We start from the raw sequence: 15,811 nt of genomic DNA, 5'->3' as shown, positions 1-15,811 counted from the left end.
TTTAAGAAATCTCATCTACACGCTGCGTAAGAAAACTGCAGTATAAATTGACCTGTCAATTTATGCTGAAGATCTCCACAGCAGGTTTCACCCATTGCAATAGAGAAGTGAATTCCTCTTCTATATTTTCAGGCATGTGCAAATGCACCCTTAAAGGCATTTTTTTTATTAATGCATTTCTTTTGGACCAAAAAAAAAATCATCATTTTCAACTGGTCCTTATTAAAAATGTTCAGCTGTTTTTGAGATACAAGGGTTAAAAAAATCAGTCTGTTTGCAAAGTATCACTTCTCAGTTCTGTCAGCTGACAGCTCATGTGAAGCCTTATCTCTTGTCTCCTGACATCATAAACACACATTTAAGGCCTCTTTCACACTTGCGTTGTCCGGATCCGGCGTGTACTCCACTTGCCGGAATTACACGCCGGATCCAGAAAAACGCAAGTGTACTGAAAGCATTTGAAGACGGATCCGTCTTCAAAATGCTTTCAGTGTTACTATGGCACCCAGGACGCTATTAAAGTCCTGGTTGCCATAGTAGGAGCGGGGAGCGGCATACTTACAGTCCACGCGGCTCCCGGGGCGCTCCAGAGTGACGTCAGAGCGCCCCATGCGCATGGATGACGTGCCATGCGATCACGTGATCCATGCGCTTGGGGAGCCCTGACGTCAGTCTGGAGCGCCCCGGGAGCCGCACGGACGGTAAGTATGCTGCTCTCCCGCTCTCCGCTACACTTTACCATGGCTGCCAGGACTTTAGCATCCCGGCAGCCATGGTAACCATTGAGAAAAAGCTAAACATCGGATCCGGAAATGCGCCGAAACGACGTTTAGCTTAAGGCCGGATCCGGATCAATGCCTTTCAATGGGCATTAATTCCGGATCTGGCCTTGCGGCAAGTCTTCAGGATTTTTGGCCGGAGCAAAAAGCGCAGCATGCTGCGGTATTTTCTCCAGCCCAAAAACGTTCCGTTCCTGAAGACATCCTGATGCATCCTGAATGGATTTCTCTCCATTCAGAATGCATTAGGATAAAACTGATCAGGATTCTTCCGGCATAGAGCCCCGACGACGGAACTCTATGCCGGAAGAAAAGAACGCAGGTGTGAAAGAGCCCTAAGTTATATTCTTTGATAATAGTTTATAATAGTATAATGAATGCTTATGAGGTCAGAGATAAAGCTTTGCATGAATCGTCAGCTGACGGAACTCAGGAGCGACAGTCTGCTAATAAACTGATTTTTTAACCCCTGTATCTCAAAAATGGCAGAACATTTTTAATAAAGGCCAATTTATCAATGATTTTAGCCTGAAATGAAAAAAAAATCTCAAAAAGGTGTCCAAAATTTCTTGCAAAAATAACATAATCTGTTCACAGGTTTGTGTTCTACTGCAGCTCAGCACCATTCAGTTCTGGCAATACCAGACACAACCTGTGGACCGGTGTGGTGCAGTTTTTTGTGTTTGTTATAAGTGCACCTGTGTAATACACAAAAAAAAAAAAAAAAACTCGCACAGCAAATCAAAAACATTTTATTTGTATTTTTAAACTACATAGAACTACCACAAGGAAGACTTTTTTTTTTTTCTTTTTTTTTTTCTTTTCAATCCAGGGGTATAATCCAGTTAAAAAGTAAACACCAAACAGATTGGATTTTAATACGTTAGAATCACTGCCACAAATTGTCATTACCATCAGTATTCCCGTGAATCAACCCCAGCCAGATCTTCATACAATACAAAAGTGAACTCAAAGCAAAGAAAAAGAAAAAGAAAAAAAAGATATTCCCATAATGCCACCCACCTTGCCCGCCCTCCCATCACATATCCCACCCCATACTGAAATTTGTATGCATTACAATGGTTTTTTTTATTCTTTTTTTTTTTTGTGTGTGGAATTAACGAGATGAAAAAACATTTAAAATGTCTCTTAGTATATACAACAGTTTTACTGTTTAATCTTATTTTATGTGTTGAACGTAAGACCTCATGTTCACTCATAAGCTTCAAAGTTGCAAAAGCAGCTTTATAAACATTTTCATTTTATCTCCAAAAAGATTACAATGTACATTACGTATAAGAATGAAAAAAAAAAGTGAAGAGCAGCAGAATGTGTTAAAAAAACTAAGAATTTATACCACCCATAACTAATGCGGAATTGTATAGTAGTGCTGAACATTCTAATATTTTTTTTAGCTTTTTTTTAATTAATATTGTTAATTTGCTTGACTATATTGTTTCCATTTGTCCTGGTGCGCCTTCCCTTTAATTATTTTGCACATTGTGGAGGCACAAATTATAGCACAGGCAACTTTTTGCAGCCAGATACAACATAAGAAAAAATATAGATGGAAAAAAATATAATAATAAAAAAAAATAACAGTGTAAAATTATGTATATGCAAAGGGTAAAAAGATATAAATTCCAATTGGACGTAACTTTAAACAGCACATATTTGAGAAAAAATGTAAAAATATAACTAGGGGTGAGCGAATTTTTATATTTTGAAGTTCGCGTGCGTGTTCGTGTTGTGATATTTACTGAATTGCATTATGGATTCCGTTATCACGGACCATAACGCAATTCTATGACGGAATGTATAACGGAATGCCTTTAGAGGCATTCCGTTATTCATTTCATCATAATAGAAGTCTATGGCCTGCATAACGGATCCGTCCCGTTTCCGTTAGGCCTCATGCACACAGCCGTTGTTTGGGTCCGCATCCGAGCCGCCGTTTTGGCGGCTCGGATGCGGACCCATTCACTTCAACGGGGGCCGCAAAAGATGCGGACAGCACACGTTGCTCCGTTCTGCGGCCCCGCTAAAAAGATATAACATGTCCTATTCTTTTCCGCGCTTAGTGGACAAGAATAGGCATTTATATTAACGGCCGCCCGTTCCGTTCCGCAAATTGCGGAAGGCACACGGGCGGCTTCTGTTTTTTGCGGATCCGTGGACCGCAAAAAACGGCACGGTCATGTGCATGTAGCCTTATGCTGGAGTCCTCTCCTGCATAACGGAAACGAGACGGATCCGTTTTGCAGCCCATAGACTTCTATTATGACGGAATGAATAACGGAATGCCTCTAAAGGCATTCCGTTAGACATTCCATCATAGAATTGCGTTATGGTCCGTGGTAACGGAATCCATAACACAATTCAGTAAATACCACAACACGAACTTCAAAATATGAAATTTCCTCATCCCTAAATATAACCTTGATCTTTTTGAAGGGGGAATGGCCATATACCCTACATGGAAATTTCCCACTGGGCCGATGCCAAGTAGGCCACCCGAGCCCTCCTCACAGCTGCTGGCCAGATACATAAAGATCTGATGGTCTCAGCATTAGGGTCCATTCACACGTCCGTTGTTTCTTTCCTGATCTGTTCCGTTTATTGCGGACCAGATCTGGACCCATTAATTTTCAATGGGTCCTGAAAAAAAATCAGACATTGTGCTGTCCGATTTTTTTCAGGATCCATTGAAAATGAATGGGTCCAGATCTGTTCCGCAAAAAACGGAACAGATCAGGAAAGAAACAACGGACGTGTGAATGGACCCTTAATGCTAGGAGCATCATGCACTTATCCACCTGGCCAGCAGCTGCAGGTGTCCTCCTGAATTCAACTGTATTGCTGTCGTCAGTATGGTGAAAGGGCAGCATTTTATGCTGCACTGTAGAATTTGGTTTTGCTGGGGCGGTATTTTGATCTGGACTTCAGTTTTACTGGTCACACCTACTTCTGTTGTCCTTGCCTACTTGTGGCTTGTGTTGGCCCGCCTTCTGTCAGTTTGGACTCTTCTACAACTTGGGGCCACCTTTTGTTTTTCCAGGGCCACATTAAGTTTCCAGTCCACCTCTATGATCTAGCAAGGTGACATGAAGTTGATGGAAACCACGCAGTCAACCATGTGGAACATTATTCAAAATTTGGGAATCAGTCCAGTTACTAAATTCTTGTTTTTGTCTTTTTGTTAAAATCAGGTTTCATTACAGAAAGTAGAAAATTCAAAATCAACACAAGGCAACCAGTAGTCATTGCAGGCCATCATTACGGCCAGTGATTGGCTGAGTGATCCGCGGAAGCAGAAGACTAGTGGGGAACCCGGGAAGCAACAGGGATGAGTAACGTGAGTGTTACTTATTTTATACCATTCTGTACCATTTATACAACACGTAATCAGCAAGACCAATCCTATCCTAACCAATTAAAAATAATTAAATGTTAAAAATGTGTGCACTTATGCCATATTGTTTTTAAATTTTAGGATACAAAAAAATGATGCAATATTTAAAAAAAGAATGATGTCCCAGAAATAGCAGGGGAACTGCATACAAAGTCTAATAGAGTTGTTATCTGACATTTAGCCGAATGCACACGGCCGTGTTCCGTGGCCGAGAGCGGTCCGTGGTATGCCGGGCTGGATTCCTGTTCAGAGTAGGAGCGCACGGCGTCATTGGTTGCTATGACGCCGTGCGCTTCATGCCGCCGCTGCACTACAGTAATACACTCGTATAGCGTATTACTGTAGTGCAGTGGCGGCATGAAGCGCACGGCGTCATAGCAACCAATGACGCCGTGCGCTCCTGCTCTGAACAGGAATCCAGCCCGGCATACCACGGACCGCTCTCGGCCACGGAACACGGCCGTGTGCATTCGGCCTAAGGCGGAGATTTATCAAGACCGGTGTGTGGTACGCTGGTCTTGATGTCCCCTGCACAGCCGGAAGATACACTTAAAGGCAATTAATTTTTTTATTATTATTGCATTGTACTTATTTTGAGCTAAAAATCGTTTTTTCAATTGGTCTTTATTACAAATATGGAGCCCTTTTTTCTGTACAGGGGTGAGATGCTCTAGGAGCAGCCTCGGGATTTTCTCTCTCTTCCCTCAGTTGGGGAGCTGACTCATTATAGCTCAGTCCTTATCTTACTGATAAGAATGTGGCTTAAATAAGTGTTTATGACCTCTCAGTAGTTTAGAGATAAGGCTTATTGGATGACCGGCACAAAGTGAAAGTGACAGTACCAGTCACACAGCTAGAAAAACAGTTAACCCTTTGTGACAGAATGGCTCAATATTTTTAATAAAGGCCAATCAAAAATATGTTTTTTTTAGCCAAAAATTACTAAAATGCAATCATAAACAAAAATTGTCTCTGAGGGTGTAGATAGCCTTTAATTTATGACTTGGCGCAGGTAGTCCGTGTCTCTACCTCACCATGCCTCCTTCTCAGAGAGCAGCGTAGAAGCACCACTTGCGAATACGTTTGGTCACAGTAGATTTTAAAAAGTTGCAAACACGAAGTCTATGACATTTTTTTGGGGGCCAGAAAAATGGCATAGGGAGATAATAAATCCCCCCCCTAAGTTCCTCGTTCCCCGTTGACCCTGGCCATATAACAAAAGATGATACATGAGTTGCAGAAAACAGGTAATGTCAGCCTCTATATATAAACATAAAATATGAAAAATCACCTCCAAAAATAATATAAAAATGATGTACAAAAGTTTAAAAATTAATTAAAAAAATGATTTAAATAATCATTTTTTCATGAGACATTCCCTTTAGAAATATTGGTGTCATTATTTTATGCTGTAGCTTGGTTTGAATTTTTAAAATTTACTGTTTTATATTTTATTTACAATATTATGGCACTACTATAGATTCCAGCATGATCCAGGGGCACCGTGGCCCAATCTGCTGTTGTAATCACACGATGATAGAAAGTTAGACGTACTACGCATGATATTCAGAGGTAGTAGGTGGGCAGACTAATCTACATGTGACATGTCTGTTGGTTCCTATGAGTTTTTATGAGGTAAATAAAGCAGTTTCGTTCGGTGACCATGTATAAATTCTCTTTTGCTACAATATATACAGTTTTTTTTTTAATTGCCACAAGAAAGGGCAGATTTTGAGAAATTCATTATACAGCATTTAACCCGTTGCTGTAAAACACCACATTGGGGATTCAATCCCTTTCCCGTCATCCTCTGCCACGGAAAGGGTTATTTACAAGGTTGGGAAAGGCTAATATGAACCAAAAAGTTACTGCATTACTGGAGGAGACTCCGTTGAAGATGCATTCGCTTAATAATAGCAAACTACAAAAAAAAAATCACTAGCTATAATATATGTTAAAAAAAAAAAAAAAATCAAAAAGCCCTCTGTATAGCTTTTAAATGACATATGGAGAAAAAACAAAAACAAATTTCATATTGTGATTTTAAAGTTTCTTTGGTTTGTTGTTATGGGACCCGATGTCACTTCTTGTCCTATCATGAACCGGAATGTGATGTGTAACAGAGATATTCCTATTACATAATTTGCCCCCAATTGTGTTACCCTAATTTTTAGACAATGCCCTACAAACTGTTTAGAGAGATTTTTTATTTTATTTTATTTGTTTTTGAATTCTGAAATAAAAAAAAATTGGGAAATGTGGCCGACAGATGACAACATGAAAGGGCTTGATTAAAGAGTCCATCCGGTGAGATAATTCATTAACAGCATGTGAAGATTTTTTTTTTTCCCTGTAGAAGTGGATGCATCTTCACAGATCAACAGAGCTTTTGATGTGTCCTATAGGAAAACGAGCAAGAAGAAAAAAATCATCATCATCATCATCACAATGTCTCTTCACTGTAACCCCAGATACTCTAGGCAAACATGCAAACGTTTCTCCTTAAAGCTGCTACTTCATTCCTTCAGATGAGCCGTTGATTAAAAAGTGCCGATGGGACGTGGAGACCGTTTCACAGATTCTAACTCAGATCTTGGCCCGATTAGATAAAGTGCTTTCAAAGTGGTGATTAAGCAAAAAAAAATAAAAAATTCAGATGTACTGGAATCCAGCAGCTTGTCTCAGCTGGGACGTACAATGCGGCTGTGTGCGGGTCCTTATTTGAAACAGGCAAAGCAGCACCAATGAGCTGGAGAAGAAGATTTATCGGAAGGTGAAGGTCTTCTTCTTCCTCAGAGCTGGGTATCTGCTTAACGAAGTGTTGAATAAAGACCTAACATGATGCCTTATCCCTCCAGAGAGCTGGGACTGCACAGTTTTATGAGGGGTCACTCAGTTAGAGGTATCAGAGTTCACGCTGCCGGGCCCTTCTGTTGGGGAGGTGACAGAAGAAGGGGTTGCCGCCTCATGCCACCCTCCATTAGCCTGGAAACAAAATAAATACACACATTTTACTTGTTAGAGCAGGACTAAAAATGTACTACACTCTTTCCAAAAATTTCTCTACATTCTGTTTCTTCTTCACTTTTCCTCAAGATATCCCAAGGTGAGTGGTGCCAGATGACCAGTTTAAAAAAAAAAAAAATTCTGAATATTGTTTTCCAAAGCTGGTCATCCGGCATTGGTTATCTCGAGCCAGGAGGAAAAGGGAAGGACACATCTGTAGTAAACAATGTAATGCATAAGACTCAAGTGTTCCCTTTGGTTTGTCCAGTTCAGACCATGCCTAGAAGGCCCCCGACATGCACTCTGTCTTTTCCCTAGGACCTTTAGCAGTCGGCTGTTCTCTGTGGGTTAGGGCTCATGCACAGGACCGTATGTATTTTGTGGTCCGCAAAAAATACGGCTGAAGTCCGTGTGCATTCCATATTTTGCGGAACAGAACAGCTGACCCCTACTAGAACAGTCCTATCCTTGTCAGTAATGCGGACAATAATAGGACATGTTCTATTTTTTTTTGCGAAACAGAAATACGGAGCACATGGAGTACCTTCCGTTTTTTTTTTGCGGACCCATTGAAATGAATGGTTCCACGTACAGTCCGCAAAAAAACGGAATGGACATGTAAAAAAAAGAATACATTCGTGTGCATGAGCCTTTATGCTGGAAAAAAGGGTCCAGTTCCTCAGCAGCGCCACCACAGGCGAAATTAAGCATTACAGTGCCCATTGTCTGTATAAGGCAGGTACATCCACAGAGAGTAGGCTAATAGATGAGGGTCCTGAATGAGGACTTCCCCCACCCATTAACTCAGTTCAGTAATGATTCAAAAGTAGGTTTACTAATCCAGACAAACCTTAAAATAACCTCTTCTAAAAGGTTCAATTGTCACTCCTTTCATAACTGGGAGGAAAATTTGAAAAATAGAAAATGAAAAAGGATCCTTTATTCTGAGCATCTGTTTTGCATATTTTGCATCAGTTTTTTTGTCAGTTCCATCAGAGATCCGTTATTTTAAACAGGAGAAAAAGCCCTCCACGCAGGACAATGAATGCTCAAAATAAAGGACTTATTTTTTCTGATCTTCTAATGGACCAGAAGAATGGAAAACTAAACGGTGATGTGAAGCCAGACTTACAGGGATTTGGGTTTAAAATGGTGTATCTCAGGGATGCTCAACCTGCAGCCCTCCAAAACTACAACTCCCAGCATGCCTGGACAGCCTACAGCTATTAGGGCATGCTGGGAATTGTAGTTTTGCAACAGCTGGAGGGCCGCAGGTTGAGCATCCCTGGTGTATCTCATGGTGGAATGCTGTGGTTTTAAAGTCAAAAGAGAAATATTGTGGCCCAAATGGACTAGAATGTCTAAAAAGTGTTACTAGTTAGCACAGGGATTAGGTTTAGCTGAAAGGGGTGGAGCTTGGCATAAAAGGGTTGAGGCCTAAGGTGTGACATTTTGGGCCAAAATTGCTCCACAATTCTGGCGTAGACTAAAGTATGGTATCTACCCCAGCATCAAATGCATCATCCAGCCTGAGCCCCCGTGACCAATCTGCTGCAGGTCTAGACTACCCTTCTATAGGATAAGACAGGCCACTATGCTTGGTACGGCATTTGCTCAAACAGTAACCTCAAGGGATGGACTGAAAAGTCGGTCAAATGGCTGTGGCCAAATGCCCAACTGCATATGGAGCCTTGGCCCGCTGTCTGCCATAGAGAAGACAAGTCCAAGAAGAGAAGCCTCTTCTGAAGCGGTCATTGGAGGGGATTACCTGATCAGTGGGGGTCTGATTCCTGGCACCCCTGTTGATCAGCTGTTTGAAGAGTAGGCGACGCTTGTATGAGCACTTCCTCGTGTTGCTTGCACCGGCGGGCAGTGTAATTACTAGTGCCCGTCCCTTCAATTAATGAAACAAGCGCTTGTAATTACAATGCACCTCCGAAACAGCGTGCGGTGTCATCTTGAAGAGGAAGTAGTGCTCGTAGGAGCGCCGCCGCCTCCTCTTCCAGGAGTCAGACCCCTACTGATCAGATATGGATGACCTATCCGAGGATAGGTCATCCGTATGTACTGGCCGCACAACCCCTTTCACTGCAAAATGTCCAGAGCCCCTTTAAAGGCCTATGAGTGGCCTTCTGTTTCCCGGAATGCAGCAGCTGCGTCACTTTTATATGTTCATACCAGGTTGCTTGGCCTAGGACATTGTCCCCATAATGTCAATTTTATTCCGCAGCCTTTTATGACTAATGTTCAAAAACGGAATGTATTGTTCCTGCTTGGCGACTGATCTAATGGCACTTTATATAAGACAGAGGAAGCGAGCGCGGATGCTTTAGTCGTATTAGCATCATCCATTAGTTTCCTGTCCTGAGATGCCCTCTCGTGCGTTAAGGGTTAAGCCCCGTGCGTCTGATGCCGAGATGTGTTACAGCTCTGATCTATAGCGATGTGTTCACTTCCCGACAGCCAGGCCCCAAATATGTAATATCTATCACTCATAACACCTATCACTCTTTCCCCTATGTCCTTTATGGCTTTTCGTTCTAATTTATAAACAACAAATGTGTAATATTTTTTACCACGCGAGGCAGCTGGAAGAGACCACGTCAGTCAGCTTTTTGCCCCCCTCTCCCAGCAGTTTTTTTTTTTTTTTTGCAAATAAATTAATCTTTCCTCTGGTGGTTCGAGATTACGCTGTGTATTATAAGAGAGTGCCTTATCAAACCTCATCAGAAAAGATGGAATTCATGTCTGCTATAATGCTGCAGGCAATAACAGCTTCATATTTTATCACGTTGATAAGGATTTTTGCAAACTCTCTGAAGCATTTCGGGATGTTTTAAATGAAAAAAAAAAAAAAAGGAACAGTAACTAAAAGCCTCTTTCAGACATTTTCTTCTGGGTTATTTTGAGTTATTATCACCCCCCCCCCCCCCCCTAAAAAAGCCATTTGATATTTAAAATGCAAACGATTTGCGTATTTAATGATCGCCCAGGCTGCCCCCCCCCCCCCCATCCCCTAGATTCTCCTAGCTACAACACAACATTTTCAATCATTTGGGGAATCGTTAATATTGACTGACACTTGGGAGGGAGGGAATAAAACTCTAGTAGTTTACGTAGAGCAAGACATTGTGTGCTTGATTTTTACGCGGTAGTCTGTACTCCGCCGCAGCCGGCCTGATTATTTATATATCGTTGTTGTTTTTTTACACTGTAATTATTATTAGGTTATTTTACTAGGCGGCTGTGTGGTGTGAGATCTAAAACCCGTCGAGTATGTCTGTGTATATTTTTTTAGTGCTCATGCACGCAACCTGGTCCGAAAAAAAAAATGGATCCACAAAGAAATACGGATGACGTCCGTGTGCACTCCGTATTTTGCGGAATGGAACAGCTGGCCCCCTAATAGAACAGTACTATCCTTGTTATATAAGAGGTAAGACACGAGGGAGCCAGTCTCTTACTGCTGACCCCTATATTGAAAGAGTCATGATTTCTAAGCTCAAAGGGGTTGTCCAGGACTTTAAAATGATGGCCTATTATTATTACTCTAGACCAGGCATGCTCAACCTGCGGCCCTCCAGCTGTTGCAAAACTACATCTCCCAGCATGCCTGAACAGCCTACAGCAGGGCATGGTGGGAGTTGTAGTTTTACAACAGCTGGAGGGCCGCAGGTTGAGCATCCCTGTTATAGACCATCAATGTACTATAGGTGGAGGTCAAACCTCCAGGATCCGTAAAGGTAGGGATAAAGCCTTGTTCATCCAGGTACAGCGCCATACATACAAGCGTGGTTGTGCCTGGGACAAGGGCCATAGACCCGACAGGGGAATTTCCCGGTGGGATGATGCCCCAGAGGGCCACCCAAGTCCTCCTCTCTGCCGCTGGCCGGGTACATAATGAGCTCTCAACAGTAATTAACACTGTGAGAATCAGGTACTCATGCACATGGCCTCCTGAATTCAACTGCTGTGGCCCGCACCTCACCTCCTAAGCCCCCTGCTCCATAGACAACTGGAGCAGGAGGATAGACGATCATAGCTATTGATGGCCACCACAGAGGGCCAGCTTTTGGGGCAGTATATTGTGCTACACTGTGTTATTTGGTTCTGCTGGGATGAATTTTGGTATTGTTGACCCTGCCTACTTGTCTTGCCCTGCTTTCTGTTAATTTGGACCTGCCTACCACTTTTATTTTTTTTTAAGTTCCCAGTCCTCCCCTGCCTGGGACTGCATCTCAGCCCATTCATCTGTATGGAGCTGAGCTGCAGTACCAGGAGCAGCCACACTGTGTGCTGCAGCTCCTTCATTCTGCTAATCCAGGGGAGTCCTGGAGGTCCGACCATCACCTACCAAACATTGTCCACCCTACACATTAATTTTAAATTCCTGGGCAATCAAACATGAGAGAAATAAATTGCCTAATTTAAAGGAGCTTGCCCTAGTGATGTATTCTGCTTAAAGGGGTATTCCAGTTACCATAAATATAAATTATGTTTTAGACTAAGGCTACTTTCACACTTGCGGCAGAGAGATCCGGCAAGCAGTTCCGTCGCCGGAACTGCCTGCCGGATCAGGCAAAATGTATGCTAACTGATGGCATTAGTAAGACTGATCAGGATCCTGATCAGTCTTAAAAATGCCTGATCAGTCGAAAAAATGCATTGAAATGCCGGATCCGTCTTTCCGGTGTCATCCGGCAAAACGGATCCGGCATTTATTTTTTTCACCTTTTTTTCCGTCTGTGCATGCGCAGAACGGAACGACGGATCCGGCATTCTGAATGCCGGATCCGGCACTAATACATCCCTATGGGAAAAAATGCCGGATCCGGCGTTCAGGCAAGTCTTCGGTTTTTTTCGCCGGAGAGAAAACCGTAGCATGCTACGGTTTTCTCTTTTGCCTGATCAGTCAAAACGACTGAACTGAACACATCCTGATGCAAACTGAACGGATTACTCTCCATTCAGAATGCATGGGGATAAAACTGATCAGTTCTTTTCCGGTATAGAGCCCCTGTGACGGAACTCTATGCCGGAAAAGAAAAACGCTAGTGTGAAAGTACCCTAATTCATCATCAATGATTACCTAATATAATGTCAATTTCATATATTTACTGTTCAGAAGTTATAAAAGTAGTTTTCTTCCTCTGCTACCCACTGTGTTTCCTCATAAATTACCATGGCATCGACCTGTAGTTCTGAGCCTTTGTTAGGTCGAGCATGCTCAGTGTGCCGCTATCAGTTCTCTAGCTAAATGTCTTGGGAAACAAAGGGCGTGTTAGTGTGCTGCTGATTACAGAGTAGAGGGGGCGTGACCGGACTGTATATCAGGCAGCCAATCAATAAACATCAGCACTCACAGCAGGAAAGCTAGAGATTGTGGGGATTGTAGTCTTTAAAATTTTGTGAGGTAAGATCAGGCGCGGTGATACTCTCAGTGTGTTGCAGGCTCAGGAGCTGGACAAATGGATTTCAAGGTAAACTGGAACTCTGGTCATATGTATAGGTATGGGTTCTGGTTGGGTCATAACTTGCTGCCTTAATGCAGTTTTTCAAAAATTAAGTTACTTTACCGGAATACCCCTTTAAATGTAAACGCTCATCTCGGGAGAACAGCACTCCTAGTGGTGGAGGTGTTAGATTAAACCAAAGATGACTAAGCACCAGCTTTCCTTTCTTATGCCTCATTCACAGGTCAGTGATTTGGAGCCACAACCAGGTGCGGGTGCAGATCTTTCCCTTATACCTGATCTCTGTGGAGGCTCCAATCCCGGCTCTGACCAAACACTGACGTGTGAATGAGGCTTTAGACTTGATGACTATGAAGGCTGAAGATCTATGGAAGAGAACTTATTCTAGTGCATTGTCCTTTTAAATATTAAAGTCTGCTACCAAGATCTAGTTATCCAAACTGTATAAAAAGTACAAGCCTTAAACGATGGGCTTGTTGGAGACCTCAGCGGTTAGGTAATATCTAACGCTGCCACTTTCCAGGCAGATGACATTTACAAGTTCCTATTATATTATACTTCGTTCCTTGTCTCCTGCGATTAAAGGAGAACAACCACTGTTACATTCTCAAGGAGGAAAGCCTTCAGTGCTAAATAGCAAGTGATCTTACAAAGTGTCTGCTCTTCAATGCTCTTTAAAGTTTACCAGGGATTAGTTGACTTTGTCATGTAGCTGACTTGTGTGACGTGACATGGCATTTATAGGGGGTGGCATCCCGCTAATAGAGAACTATGAAAATAAAAGACCCTATAGTGTATCCTTATCAATGCCTTTAATATCGACTCCTTGCACATGAAACACTGGGGATCACTTACTGTATGATTAGGTAAGATCTAGCTGAGTTTCATACTGTTTCCTTGGCTTTGGACACCAAGGTGTCCACCAAGCTTTCTGCTATAAAGTATAATTATATATACAATCTATTGACTAGAGCACAATTAAATTTGGCGTTCCTTCAGCGGAGACAGACCATGCGACTGCTATGGGTGCCCGAGGGGAGTTGGGGCTTGGTCCTTCCTTATGAAAGCACTGCATTTTCATCCATCTGCCAATAGAGGGAGCTCAGTGCAAAGAAATGATTACAGTAACTGTATACATTCCTATGCACTGAGCTCCCCCTAGTGGTGGCTACAAGCTGGCAGCTTTGTAATACAGTCATGTGAAAAAATTAGGACACCCTTTGAAAGCATGTGGTTTTTTGTAACATTTTTAATAAAAGGTTATTTCATCTCCGTTTCAACAATACAGAGAGATTAAAGTAATCCAACTAAACAAAGAAAACTGAAGAAAAGTCTTTTCAAGATCTTCTGTAAATGTCATTCTACAAAAATGCCTATTCTAACTGAGGAAAAAGATAGGACACCCTCACATGTATTCCCTCTTAAATTGGCTCAGATCTCACACAGGTATATCACACCAGGTGCACATAATTAGTAGATCGTTACTCTGCATGTTGAATGAGGCTTGCCCTATTTAAACCTCAGACATTTAGTTTGGTGTGCTCCTGACTGTTGAAGTGAGAGTTAGCACCATGGTGAGAGCAAAAGAGCTGTCAGAGGACTTCAGAAAAAAGATTGTAGCAGCCTATGAGTCTGGGAAGGGATTTAAAAAGATCTCAAAAGATTTTGAAATCAGCCATTCCACTGTCCGGAAGATAGTCTACAAGTGGAGGGCTTTCAAAACAACTGCCAACATGCCCAGGACTGGTCGCCCCAGCAAGTTCACCCCAAGAGCAGACCGCAAGATGCTAAAAGAGGTCTCCAAAAACCCTAAAGTGTCATCTCGAGAACTACAGCAGGCTCTGGCTACTGTTGATGTAGAAGTACATGCCTCTACAATCAGAAAGAGACTGTACAAGTTTAACTTGCATGGGAGGTGTGCAAGGAGGAAACCTTTGCTTTCCAAGAGAAACATCGAGGCCAGACTGACATTTGCCAGAGATAAAGTTGACAAAGACCAGGACTTCTGGAATAATGTTCTTTGGACAGATGAGTCCAAAATTGAATTATTTGGACACAACAGCAGAGGACATGTTTGGCGTAAACCAAACACAGCATTCCAAGAAAAGAACCTCATACCAACTGTGAAGCATGGAGGTGGAAGTGTCATGGTTTGGGGCTGCTTTGCTGCAGCAGGACCTGGTCAGCTCACCATCATAGAATCCACGATGAATTCTACTGTGTATCAGAAGGTGCTTGAAGAACATGTGAGACCATCAGTTAGAAAATTAAAGCTGAAGCGGAACTGGACCATGCAACATGACAATGACCCAAAACATACTAGTAAATCAACCAAAGATTGGCTGAAAAAGAAGAAATGGAGAGTCCTGGAATGGCCAAGTCAAAGTCCAGATTTGAATCCCATTGAGATGCTGTGGGGTGACTTGAAAAGGGCTGTACGTGCAAGAAACGCCTCAAACATCTCACAGCTGAAAAAGTTCTGCATTGAGGAGTGGGGTAAAATTTCCTCAGACCGATGTCGAAGACTGGTAGATGGCTACAAGAACCGTCTCACTGCAGTTATTTCAGCCAAAGGAGGTAACACTCGCTATTAGGGGCAAGGGTGTCCTATCTTTTTCCTCAGTTAGAATAGGCATTTTTGTAGAATGACATTTACAGAAGATCTTGAAAAGACTTTTCTTCAGTTTTCTTTGTTTAGTTGGATTACTTTAATCTCTCTGTATTGTTGAAACGGAGATGAAATAACCTTTTATTAAAAATGTTACAAAAAACCACATGCTTTCAAAGGGTGTCCTAATTTTTTCACATGACTGTATATCATGTGAAGGGAAGCTGTGATTGAGAGTTGTACAGGAAAGATTTATCAATGTATTTATGCCAGTTCTCTGGTGTAAATCATTGAGAAAACATGCTGTTTAGAATGAGTGCCATATTTTTGAAGCACCTGTTCCACTTTGTCCGACAATTTCTTTTCTTCAGTGAATTTTTTAAAAATCTGGGGCATGAATGTCAGAAGAGCACGTACTGGGAAACTAAGTATGGCAGGGGGGCCCATACTAAATTTTGCTATGGGGCCCAAAAGGTATGTGTACACCCCTGAGCAACATCATAAAATTAAAAGGGATTTTCAGGATTTTTCT

At 42.2% G+C, this 15,811-nt stretch overlaps 1 protein-coding gene across 2 annotated transcripts in view; it reads right to left on the bottom strand.

Annotated features, from left to right (window-relative positions):
- Positions 1–6,389: 6,389 nt before the first annotated feature.
- Positions 6,390–15,811, bottom strand: part of PBX3 (PBX homeobox 3) — a 213,464-nt gene continuing 204,042 nt past the window's right edge. For both annotated transcript variants that reach the window (XM_044305767.1, XM_044305768.1), the window contains one exon: positions 6,390–7,176. In XM_044305767.1, coding sequence (XP_044161702.1) covers positions 7,084–7,176 — 93 coding nt within the window. In that variant the 3' untranslated portion in view covers positions 6,390–7,083. The remainder of the gene's footprint in view (positions 7,177–15,811) is intronic.

Source organism: Bufo gargarizans, chromosome 9 (genome assembly GCF_014858855.1).
Source record: "Bufo gargarizans isolate SCDJY-AF-19 chromosome 9, ASM1485885v1, whole genome shotgun sequence".
Classification (NCBI taxonomy): Eukaryota; Metazoa; Chordata; class Amphibia; order Anura; family Bufonidae; genus Bufo; species Bufo gargarizans.
Note: the sequence above shows the minus strand (reverse complement) of the source record. Positions and strands in the feature narration are given on the sequence as shown.